Below are 13,196 nucleotides of genomic sequence, written 5' to 3'. Positions count from 1 at the left end.
TCAGTATTTGAATATAGAAGTTTAAATTTAAAAAGTAAAAAAAGACTTAGTTTGGCTTTTTTTTTTTGGAAAATATTAATTTACTTATGTCCATCACATCCTGTATTTGCGTCCCCGTCACAGTTATTTGTCATTTTACATTTCTGTTTGTGCACATTTAAACAAACGAACCATCTCTAGGCTTTAGATTTACTTCTATATATAAATGTTTATGAGTATAAGCAACAAATAAAAGCAGAATTTCTCACCATTTCTCTAATTTGACACTGAAACCAGTTCATTTATAGTAACTCAACTGATATTGGACAGATAAGTTTTTACAGTAAAACTCTGTGACTCAGTGAAAAACTTTTACAAAACCATCTTCAGAGAAAACACAACCAGCAGCTGCGTTCCCTCGGGGGGAGGAGGGAGTTAAGTTATTAGACGACTTGTTATTATTGTGCCAACACACTTTAACAACTGTTCATAGTGAAACACTCGTTCTGCATCGGTGCCCGAATAAAAATAGACAGAAACACGAGAGCAAAAAGCTTTTCCCACAAAAGGTAAAAATATTTTTTACAGTTCACTCACATTCTCCGACTTGACCACAGCGATCCGGTCGATGATGAGCTTGAACTCCTCTCTGTATTTAGCTGCAGGGGGAAAAAACATTTGACATGTAAAACTGGAAACTAAATATAGATTTTAATATCTAACAGACTGTAATGAGAGGGAGGGACAGGAGATTACATTGTTAAATGAGGATAAAAAGAAACTGACAGGAATAGACACAGGGATAAAAAGGGAAAAAGAAAAGAGCATGAATTAAAAGAAATGAGAGAAAACACATGAAGTGTTTCCAGACAGAGACAAAACCAGACGGTAGAGTGCGTTCACAAAGTATTCAGACCCCGTCACTAAACATTTACTTATGTCATTACCTCATGTTAAAATAACAAAGTCTCTTCCCACATGAATCTACAAACAGAAACCCATAATAGCAAAGTGGAAACAGAAAAATATATATTGCACACTGACATAAGTATTCAGACACTTTGCTAGCAGACCATAAATTGAGGTTCTTCACATTTCTCTTCATCATCTTTGACCGTGATTGGACTCAACCTGCGGTGAATTCAGCTCTTTTGATGTAAATGTAAAAAATGTAAAAAAATAAAAAAAAAATAAAAAAAAGTGTCAAAGACGACGATGCACATCAGAGCACAGCGCACTTTCCCTAAATATCTTACAAGATACAACTAACGCAATTTATGTTTATTGTAGTTTACCCATTTTTTTTAGAGTTTTAATATGTCCTATGATCCTAAACGTGTCAAACAAATAACATGATGTTGGGAGAACAGCTTCTCACTCCGACGTATGACGAGGTCATCATGGAAGTGACAATAAAACTGAATTGAACTGAACTGCATGATTCTTAGATGGAAGAAGGAACAACCAGGAACAACCAGGACTCATCCAAAGGACCTGAGTACCAGAGGGGACCAAGAACCTGATGCAGACTAACTTACTAGTAGTACGGTGGCACCGACCTTCAAATTTTAGGAGTGCAAGCAGAAAAGGAGTGCTCACCACTTAAATCAACTTGCTAAGCAAATATTTACATTTCCTTTTCATTCATGATTCACAGATTCCAGATTCATTACGTCTCCACTTTCACGTTTCACCAGTGTTAACACAAAACTGGCAAATTTATCTGGTTGCACATGCATAGTGCAACCAGTAGAGTAGATCAAAAGTTTACTTGCACCGTCTCAAAATTTAAGGGCAAAATGTATGGACAGTCTTAAAGGGATAGTTCAACATTTTGGCAAATTGGCCCACTGCCATTATTGCTATAGTCATTAGTAGTAGTAGGTTTGTTACCTTTAATTGTCGGTGCAAGCTATTTTTAGAACGGCGGAGCAGAGCCGTGAGCTGCTCAGAGCTACGCTACGGAGGCTAATGGGATTTCTTGGTTTCCCTCATCAAACTCATCAAATACACAATCCAACAACTCCACAACGCTCTGGTGGACAAGTTGTGACCTGCACATTCACCACGCTATGAGATAATAACACAACGTTACCACACAGAGTTGTTTTAGAGGGAAATACAGAGACTGCTTGATGAAAAACTGTCCCTGAAGGCAACATGCATCAGCGGTTTTACATGAATTTACCTCTGAAGCTTCTCCACAGTGGAAGGTTTACAAGAAGCAGCAAAAACACTCTTATCTGGTCTGATAAGATCTAGATTAAACTGTTTGGCCTCAACTCTAAGGCCGAGTCAGGAGGAAACCACAAATGTTGTAGAGTGCAGATTGACGAGGGGGGAAATATTTCTATATTTTAGCATAACGCTGCGACATAAGAGTGTGAAAACCAACTGAAGGGGGTCTGAAAACTTTCTTAACGCGCTGTGTGGTTTGTGAGTGAGAGTGACAGTCTCTTGGAGGAGCGGCCGGTTTCGTATTTCTTCATGTGAGCTGAGAGGACGAAGGCAGGAAGAGGAACAAGGTCCGTCCCAGCACACACACATTGCGCTTGGCTGGTCAACTGGATGCTGCTGCTGCTCACACTTTCAAGAAAAACACACAGTTTGCTTCGATGAAAATAAAAAACAAGAGGAGAGAGAGGACTGAGTTTCTCCTCCAGCATGAGCCCAAACACAAACAGATGACAGAATATCCCCCCAAGGACAAAAGGCCTGAGTCACCGTAAACCTTTTCCTGTGGGAACCAAACACACCACAGCTGACGACCGGAGCTCATCAGATAAAACCTTTTGTCTTTGTTTACACCGGAGAGCAGATACTCAGACGTGTGCAGATTGTGTGATTAAAAAGGCCTGTTTCTCACCGAGGGGCCCTGATTAAAGGGATAGTTCACCCAAAATTGAAATATCCGTGGCTTCTCTGAGTTACAGGGGGTCTCGGCGTAGCAGTGCATGTCCATATAACGGTTGCAAATGGATACCAACTGTCTTCGTAACAAAAAGACACACCAAAAAACATCCAAATACCTCCATGCTGCTCGTATGTAATGTCCGTCTTGTATTGAAGCCCCGAAATGCGAAATTGTCCCGAAAAAAATTAAATAAGTTTTTTTTTCAGGACAATTTCGCATTTCGGAGCTTCAATACAAGACGGACATTACATACGAGCAGCATGGAGGTATTTGGATGTTTTTTGGTGTGTCTTTTTGTTACGAAGACAGTTGGTATCCATTTGCAACCGTTATATGGACATGCACTGCTACGCCGAGACCCCCTGTAACTCAGAGAAGCCACGGAGGACTCTGAAACTTCTCCCAGCCCTTAGTCCACATGAGGGTGTAGAGGGAGTAGATAATTAATGAAATTTCAATTTTGGGTGAACTGTCCCTTTAACACACACAGACACTCATTAGACTTTAGGCGTATAGGTACTAGGCATCCCATTCATTTCATTCATTCATTCATGCCTGAGCTGCACATACATAACAACCACATACTGGAAGTGTTTCCTTTTCCTGAGGTGAGCTGGTTCCTCGGCTCACCAGCGCAACAACAGGAAACCCAAAGGGAAGCTGCCACTTAACATCTGTCTCAACAAAAGACATTCCTCGCTTCGCTCACAGACTAGTGAGCAGCTCTGTTAGACGGCAACAACGCGCTGGTTATTTATTAGCTGGAGATCTGCAAAAACAAGCAGCTCGGACAACACACACACACACACACATGACACGTCAGGGTTCCCACTCTGTTCTGGAAATCATTTTCTACAGTCTGACGGACAACACGCCAACACAACCTCCGCCCCATTCATGCTTTGGAGAAGTCTTTTCAACAGTTGTAGCTTATTTTGTACATTTAACCAGTTTGTTTCTATGTTTATTTCTCTTCTCTATCTCATTCTCTCTCCCAGAAGTCTGATTTAAAGATGTGCAGTCTGTGGCTGCAACTTATCTATGACATAATATCTTACATGCTTAGAAATGAAGACAATTTTATCATAGAACAACGCAAAAACATGTTGTTTTCAGTTCTCTGTCACTATCTAACTGTCCTTCATCAGAGAAGACAACAGGTCCAATACTGGAAACACTCATCAACTCAATGTCACACTGCAAAAACTCAAATATCTTACCAAGAATATTTGTCTTATTTCTAGTCAAAATGTCATTTCTAGTCAAAACAAATCTCTTTATACTTACTTATATATTATATATTATATATATTATACTTATAAGACTCATCACATAAAAAGTAGCTTGTTTTTAGACACTTTTTACTTCTTTCAAGCAAGCATATTTTCACTTGAAATAAGTAGAAAAATCTGATAGTGGAGCAAGTTTTTCTTTCTTATTACATTTTTCTACTTATTTCAAGTGAAATTTTGTTTGAAACAAGTGAAAATGATCTAAAAACAAGTACATTTTTAGGTGATGAGTCTTATTTTAAGTGGAAAGAGATTTGTTTTGACTAGAAATGAGAAATTTTGACCAGAAATAAGACAAATATTCTTGGAAAGATTTTGAGTTTTTGCAGTGTGATAATTTTCTCGCTAGGATTGGGAAAGAAACCCTTGGTGGTGTATAAAAATCTCTGAAAACTGAGCTCTGGCAGCTGGTGTCATGATGTGATAAATCATTTTCCAGGACAACTCAAAGCTTTTCCAGGACATTTGACTATTATTTGTGCTTTCCATGACTGGAAAATTGGTCAACCATTTTCCAGGTTTTCCAGGACGCGTGGGAACCACCCCCAGCTCCCTCCTCCCACCTCCCAACACCGTTGCCCCAGTTTTTTCCGATGTGATGAGAAAAGCGAAACCCATTAAACAGGTCCATGTCCAGTCATGCATGTGGACTTAATTATGATTAAAACACTATCATCACAATTACGACGTGAAAAGCTGCGACCACCACATGCTACGGCCGGACTTTAAATATGTGGGAAGCACTTTTGTAATTGGACGTTCACCGCGTCAGATGGTCTCTCTGTCGCTCTTAAACCTCTGTCAACAACTGCACCGCTGCTGACGGAGCATCTGGACCGAGCACGCTGCCGCCGACTGCAATCCAAGGTCACTTTGGATAATCAGTCAGGGAAGGTTGAAATATGTTTGTGTTTCAGCCGGTGCCAAAGGTAAAGGTGCAGTTCATCAGAGGATCACGGATGAATCATTATTATTTCTTTAGGAATGAGAGGGGGGGGGAAGTGCAGAAAAGGGGAAAACATGAAACGTTGCTTCACTGTGATTTATTACACAGCTGTTGTGTTGTGTTGTGTTTGTTGGCTTCAGTTTTGAAAGATGCACAACACCACATGAAAAAGGCACAAGTTGTTCACAGTGCAGAAAAAGAGAAAGTAATCAGTAGTTTGCCTACATTAGTGCTAATATACAGCAGGCCTGCAAAAAAGAAAAGGGAATTGCCGTTTTTCACATTCTGGAGCTTATTTCTAGCATAAAATTTGATCATTTCCTCCCCCAGATAACTTTGATGTCATTACAAGTGGTTGTGATGAAATGAGCTCCAGCCGAGAGGCGCGTATATCCGTATAATGGAGTCTACAGGGCAGCAGAATGCAGCCTCTAAATAACACATTATCTGCAGAGAAACTCCTTCATTTCACCAATATTTAGTTGTGATAGGCTAGTGCTATTCCCCTCTGAGTCCGGGGTTAGCTGTTATCAACATCCGGGGTCTGTAGGTTGACCTACTGACCTCTGACCTGGATGATGTCATCTCTGAGCGCCGCACGGCTCATTCTGATAATAATCATTCTGCTTCGGCATTCGGGTCCATTTTTATCTCAACTAGCCGGAGCTTTAGTGAGTCCAGGTTGAGGAGAGGAAGCCTGTGGAAGCTGAACTTCATCCAGCTGCTCATTTTGTTCTGACAAGTCAGAAACACGCAGAAACGAACCGTAGCATTAGCGGTAGCAACAAGCCGCGTGGCGCTCAGAGATGACATCATCCAGGTCAGAGGTCAGTAGGTCAACCTACAGACCCCGGATGTTGATAACAGCTAACCCCGGACTCAGAGGGGAATAGCACTAGCCTATCAGAACTAAATATTGGTGAAATGAAGGAGTTTCTCTGCAGATAATGTGTTATTTAGAGGCTGCATTCTGCTGCCCTGTAGACTCCGTTATACGGATATACGCGGCTCTCGGCTGCAGCTCATTTCATCACAACCACTTGTAATGACACCAAAGTTATCTGGGGGAGGAAATGATCGTATTTTATGCTAGAAATAAGTTCCAGATTGTAAAAAATGCAATTCCCCTTTAAAGTTAGATGTGCAGGATTTTTCTTTTTGCAGGGCTGCTGTATATTAGCACTATAGGCGAACTACTGATAACTTTCTCTTTTTCTGCACTGTGAACAACTTGTGCCTTTTCCACGTGGTGTTGTGCATCTTTTCAAAACTGAAGCCAACAAACACAACACACAACAGCTGTGTAATAACCCCGACCCTGGAAGACCCTGTAGTCATTTTCATCCAGGGTCATAAGAGGTTAACAGAAAAAAAACACTTGAAAAATCTTATTTAACTGCTCATAAATTCAACTTCTTATTAATCACAGGAACGTTGCCTCACTCCTCTGACAAACCGGCTTCAGAATGTGATTTATATTACACAGCTGTTGTGTTGTGTTGTGTTGTGTTTGTTGGCTTCAGTTTTGAACGATGCACAAACAACTTCTTCACCACATTAAAAAAAAAAAAAAAAAAGTGCATGACGTTCATAGTTTTTACCCAAAAACTGTTAGTAAGTACAAATATGGGAAGTATCTGAGTCTGTGGCTGTGATTCAGGACCTGGTTGCATAATCCACATGTAGGAGGAGGAGGAGGAAGAAGAAGAAGAAGCAGACACACTGCAAAAAATCTAAGATCTTACCAAGAATATTTGTCTCATTTTTTGTCAAAATATCATTTCTAGTCAAAACAAATCTCATTATACTTGAAATAAGACTAATCACATTAAAAAGCAGCTTGTTTCTAGACACTTTTTCCTTCTTTCAAGCATATTTTCACTTAAAATAACCTGATAGTGGAGCAAGTTTTTCTTTCTTATTATTATTATTATTTTTCTACTTATTTCAAGTGAAAATTAGTTTGAAACAAGTGAAAATTATCTAAAAACAAGTTAATTTTTAGGTGATGAGTCTTATTTTAAGTGGAAAGAGATTAGTTTGACTATAGAAATGAGACATTTTGACAAGAAATAAGACAAATGTTCTTGGAAAGATTTTGAGTTTTTGCAGTGCAGAGTGGTCCTGGGTTCAGATTGAAGGAAGTGGAGACTTTTCTATTAATCCTGATTATCTTTACTGAGGTATCACACACACACAGACACACAACAGGTTGTTCCCGGGGTCCTTGAATGTGTCATATGGAGCTGATGGTGAGTTCAGGTTCCCTTCAGCCTGGAGGAAGGAGGAAATGACACAATTCCTGCTCTGAAACTGTAGATGCATGAGGCATGAGAGGGGCTTTTAATGCAAACCAGATGCAGCAGGGAACAATGCACGGACACAGCAGAGTGTGTGTGTGTGTGTGTGGGAGGGAGGGGGCTGTGTTTCAGAGTGGGGGGGCTGTGTGTGTGTCTGTGTATGTGTGTGTGTGAGGTCTTTACCTTCAATAGTAAATGACCCATAGGAGGCTGGATGGTAAACATGAGGCCAGTGATATCTGTGCCATCCTCTCGGACGCACGGATAGAACCGACTCACACTCCTCCTCCTCCTCTCTCTTTCTCTCCCTCCCTCCCTCTCTCTTTTATTTGTCATTAATCTGAATCCACGACACACACATAGAGACACACACAGAAAGACACACACCGGTGCTACTCACCGCGGAGCTGCAGGTCACTGTGGCCGATAAAAGGCTTGAACGTCTTCAGGATGTCTGCGTTTCTCACTCTGCCCGAGTTTCCTCCGCTGGAGTAGAAATAATCCAGCAGCGACTCCTCGTTCACATCACTCATCTCAGCGCAGGGTCCGTGAACGCCTCTTCTCCCGCTCTCTTTTCTCTCTCTATCTCTTTCTCTTTCTAGATGTTTCTTTTTCCTTTTTTCTTTTTTTATTATTCCCACCGTTCAGATCTTTTATTATTCTAACATCTCTCCTCCTCCTCCTCCTGCTGTTTCTCTCTCACTCGGCCATGACAGACTTGGGGCTCCTCTTGGCTAATTTGTTGTAGTGCATGTCTGAAGTTCACTCCACCCAGAGGAGCTGACCGCCTCCTCCTCCTCCTCCTCCTCTTTAACCCTTTAAAGTCGCAGCTCAGCAGCATCTTGCGGTCTGAGCTGCTGCAGATTCTGCTGCGCCGCCTCAGCTCCGACCTCTCCTCTTATCATCTTTCATTTGTCTGTTTATCATCCATTTATCGCGCTTTGGAAATGAACAAGGCCAAAAACTAAAGCCTGAGCACGTTCTACGCATTTTTTGAAAATGTCCCTGAACGCCTCATATCCATGCAAGACGCATTTGTGCTGTAGGATATTCAAGTGTTCTAGTATCTTCGACTTCACTGCATTTCCCAGGGAGGATTAGTGCTTTTTACTTCACTACACACTAATTATTTGGCGCATTTATTAAAATAATAACACAATTTCACATTTCATTTAGCAGTTTTGCATGCAGCAGTTTACATCTCTGCAGCCTTATAGTGTTATAAATATGTAATAGTAGCCTATTGATTTTGGTTTTATAATGATGCAAATTATTTGATGCAGTTGAAAAAAAGTATATATAAGTATAAAAAGTTGGATTTTGGCAAGCTTATTGTTTTTTCCCTCACACTTTTATTTTGGGAAAAGGTTTACATACATCCTGTCCCACTGCAATGTTGGTAAATGTTTTGCTGTATGTTGATTTAACTGTTAAACACTTTGGATGAAGCAATTTTTCCCGAGGCCTTGGCACATTAAAGCAAAAAACAAGAAACAGTTTAAAACACAAAATGGGGAATGTATAATATACACTCTATTATACGCTATAAAGTTAGCTCATGTTAGCAACTTTGCAATAAATTGTCACGTAAACATTGCTTGAATGTGATTCCAATAATGAAACCAGTTTATATAGGCTACTAGCCTATAATAATTAAACTGAAATATGAATTTCTTTAGGCCAGAAGTTGCAGAAGTGCAGTTGAACAGCAGATCTTCTGTAGTTGGTACATTAGTTACATAACTATTGACATAAAGCACGTTATAATAACACAATCTGACTGTTACAAACACAAAACGTAATGTTTGCTTACATCACAGCTGCAGCTTAAGGAGCCTATTTTCACTGAATTATACAAAGAGACACAAAATGATCAAAAAGAAACACAAAGTGACACGAGAAGACGACTAAGAAACATGAAATGATGCAAAAAATGACCACAAAGTGTTGCAAGATGACAAAGAGACACAATATGACTTCCTTACATGTCTCAGCTCCCATAACTTGCAGAGTGCTCATGGTAGGGCTCCCAAATTTGTTCTCTACAAATAGCATTGCCATAAACTTCTCAAACTATATCACATAATTCATTATGTCAAATGCAAGGAGTGCCACTGTTACAACCTGCCCCACTACCAGGGTAGGTTGTAACACAACCTGGGGTAAATTGTAACAGTGAGATTAAAAACTAAAAACTGAGACCAAACCATTTATTGTGCATGTTCCAACACTAAAGCATCTTTCTGTGGTTCAGTATGAACAAAAATAATTCATTACTGACGGCTAAATGAAGAACAGTGTCAGTGGTGTAGATCTAACATTAGAAAGCTGTTTTATAGAACATCTTCTGATAACACCAGTGAATGTTGAACATGTATGAATGTAAACCTTCAGCAGGAAGTCAGAAGCAGCTCATAGTCCATGTATAATTCCAAGAAAGATTAATGACACTTAATAAAACAAAACAACAAAGGTAAAAGGTGTTGCAACCATCCCCACCCCTGTCAGTCAGTGTTTGACTAACTGTACCTGCATGGTGGTTTGAAATAAACATTAATGAAATGACTCATATTTTACCTAAGAACCTGCTCTTTCGTCGTATTGCCTAATTCAAACTTCAACGGTATTGATATTAGTCAAAATTTAGGCTTTTGTCCAAAACATTAGTTTCTGACCTAAAAAAGTTATTTGGCTGTAAAACCTACTCACTTCATGACACAACCATGCAAATTAACATGCAATGTCAAGGATTGAGTGGGTGCACATGATATTGATCACGTAACTCTAATGTTATCCCTTATTGGTGAAAGTGATGCTGTTACAACCATCCCCGGTCTCCCATATACCTCCTTTACCACTGCAGTTATTACATGAACAGGCTTCTGTTGGTAAATACTTTTCCGTAGGTTGATTTAGCTGTTAAACACTTAAACACTTTAGTTTTTAAAGGTGGATGAAGCAAAGCAAAGTCTTTTTCTTGCATCGTCGCATTCAAGCAAATAATGACAAAATGGCAGAAACAGTTTTTTTTTTTACCCAGAGGTTCTGCAGCTCTGCAGCACACATTTTGCAGATACTCTAATATTTTGGTGGTGGACAGGATGACCTCAAACACACTTTGATGTTTCACATGTTGAATATGTATCACACACTTATAACCAACATTTAACAGGTTTGTCACATGATCTCATTTCACAATCTGTTTCCTTTTCCTTTCATGTCTACGAACCACAGTCTCATTTTTAGGTAAATAAGAAACTCAGTGTGGACGTTGTCGTTGTTTAAAGAGCTGATATTCGATGGTTTGCATTTGGGTCACAAGTTGTGAACTTTGCAAACACACACACACACCCACACACACACACACACACCACTTCACCCCCTGCTGATAATGACGGAGCCCCCTCCATCCGTCCGTCCGTCAGCTCAGGTATTAGACACAGAACACATTGTCAGATTAATTGTGTGATTGCGCTGTAAATATTAAATGTGCCGGACTTACACGTTAATCCCTCTGTCCTCCTCTGGTATAGCTTCTCTTTGAATGGGTTTTCATTTAATTTAGAAATGAGTGATTTGTATTTCCATGTTTTAGGCTGCTGCCCTAAGAAGACAATATTGGAATTACAGTAAGCTTCTTATAAGCTGATACAATTATTGAGGTGAGGAGTTGTGGTGTGTGTTGTCGCGTGAAAAGTGGGACCTTATGCTCTTTCAATTTAGAAAAAACAACACAACTTTTACTGGGATAGAGACATTTGATCCTCGAGCATATGCTGCGTCTTTGTGGGATGAATTTATGCCCGAGAGCAGCTGGCAATACGTTTATCACCTTGGTGCTGCTGTTTGGAGATTGTATGGACCCAAAAAAAAAGAAAAAAAAAGCAGAAGATCAGCCATGATTCATTTAGTCAAAGTGTTCAAACAGACCTACAGCCTTTTATTTTAATTAAAAGATAAGAAAGGAATAAATGTCCTCCATTATCAATGTATTGTTGTATAAGATAATATTAGATGATTACGTTTAATGTAAGTAGTAAATCTATTAAATGAGGCAAAGTCCAGACAGATCAGGGGCCTCATTTATCAAAGAGGGTGTAAAACTGCTACTAAATATTTGCGTACGGCGAAAAGACGAAAATGGCGTACACCCTAAATATTTACACCTTTTTCAGATCAATCAAACTATGCGTACGCACAACTCTCCGCAATAAATCACACAGGACTCAAGAATGGTGCACACGTGAACACACCTCTTACTCCGCCCCCGGAACGCCTATATACAACTCTATATGGTCAGCACGTGCATATTTAAGTAGCCATGTGCTCTCTGTGGCGCAGCAACTTTTGTGACAACAAAGTGACAACGGAGACAACCGGCGGAGGACGGGGGAAAGAAGCGGAACTTCTCCGCTTCTCCGAAAGCAGATACACGGGCAATAAATCAGTCAGAAAAATGATCTTGCATTTTAATAAGCTACAATAAAAACAAAAACCTCCCAAATCTCAACAAAAGGGAGCAGAAAGAAGAAGAATCTTATATAATCTGCCCGTTTATCCCAGAAAATCTTTTTTTTTTTTTTTTTTTTACCTAGATGTTAAAACAATGTAGGAAGCAGGACGATAGTTACCATTACTTTGCAGGCCTTCCCACTACACAGTTACAGCTCTACTGGACTCGGTTTAGGTCATTTTCCATTACAGCTGAGTCCTTCACTGTTCCTCCTCAGGGCCGCATTGTCTAGCTCCATTCTCTCCTCTCGTCAGCTCCAAACACACGTGCACCTCGTTAACTCAGGTGACAGAATAATAACAGTCTCAGTAGCTGCAGATCAGTGTGCGCTGCTGCCGGTGTGTTTTTAAACTTGGATGGTTTGATCCTTGTCGGACGTCACATATAGCCTAATCAAAAAAGCAAAATCCACAATGCGCTCTGTTTATCAATTAACATAGAGCCTAGTGTTATTATAGAGCGGGTTGGATTGCCAGCACCGGTCCACCACTACCACAATTACTTTAAAAAATCCTCTGTGCTCTTCTAAATGTACTCCGCTCCTCTCTCCCTCTCACACTGCAGTTCTCTGACTCAGCAACGGTGTCGCCAATTCCTCCTGTTCCTCAAAAAAGGCGTAAATCACGGTACGCCAGGGTCAAAATGGGTGTAAATGTCCGCACTTTTCCCCGTCAGGTTTTGGCTTGATAGATCCCAAATTTGGCGGAGAAAAGTGCGTACGCACAAAACGAGGGGAAAATGGCGTAAAAAAAGGTGTATCCACAATGATAAATGAGGCCCCAGGTGAAGAAGTTTTAAGTGAGGCAGATTGTTAATATTGATGCATGTGTCATTGATGCAAACAGCTTTACATTTAAATCCAGTGTCTCCAACATCAGGCTCCAGATAAAGGTCTCAAGATCAATCTGAAAGGTCACGAGATGATCGACGAGGCAGAAAAGGGACAAAGTCCTGCAGAATAAAACTGTTTTAGGTTTAAGGACTTTTCTCAAATGTGAAATGTTGAATAATTTGTGCTTTACTGACATTAAAGCATTAAAATCAGTTGTTAGTGGATATAATATGTCACAGGTAGCTGAACTGAAACAAGAGACCAGAAGTAGACACAGATTTTATTCACTGATTTATTCCTTTTTCTAACACACTGGTGTAATCTATAACATTTATAGTTTCTATTAGCACATATCATAAAATCTTAATCTGGAAAGAAATAAACAGTCACATTTGATGAATGAATGTGGCTGAGCAGAAA

At 40.0% G+C, this 13,196-nt stretch overlaps 1 protein-coding gene across 1 annotated transcript in view; it reads right to left on the bottom strand.

Annotated features, from left to right (window-relative positions):
• Nucleotides 1-8,160, bottom strand: part of LOC310988170 (uncharacterized protein) — a 28,671-nt gene extending 20,511 nt beyond the window's left edge. The window contains exons 1-2 of the mRNA XM_083974682.1: nucleotides 7,832-8,160; nucleotides 577-638 (exon numbers count right to left, since the gene is read on the bottom strand). Of these exons, the coding sequence (XP_083830808.1) occupies nucleotides 577-638; nucleotides 7,832-7,964 (195 nt within the window). The 5' untranslated portion in view covers nucleotides 7,965-8,160. The remainder of the gene's footprint in view (nucleotides 1-576; nucleotides 639-7,831) is intronic.
• Between the last annotated feature and the right edge of the window lie 5,036 nt (nucleotides 8,161-13,196).

This window comes from Trachurus trachurus (genome assembly GCF_905171665.1).
Source record: "Trachurus trachurus genome assembly, chromosome: 7".
Lineage (NCBI taxonomy): Eukaryota > Metazoa > Chordata > Actinopteri > Carangiformes > Carangidae > Trachurus > Trachurus trachurus.
Note: the sequence above shows the minus strand (reverse complement) of the source record. Positions and strands in the feature narration are given on the sequence as shown.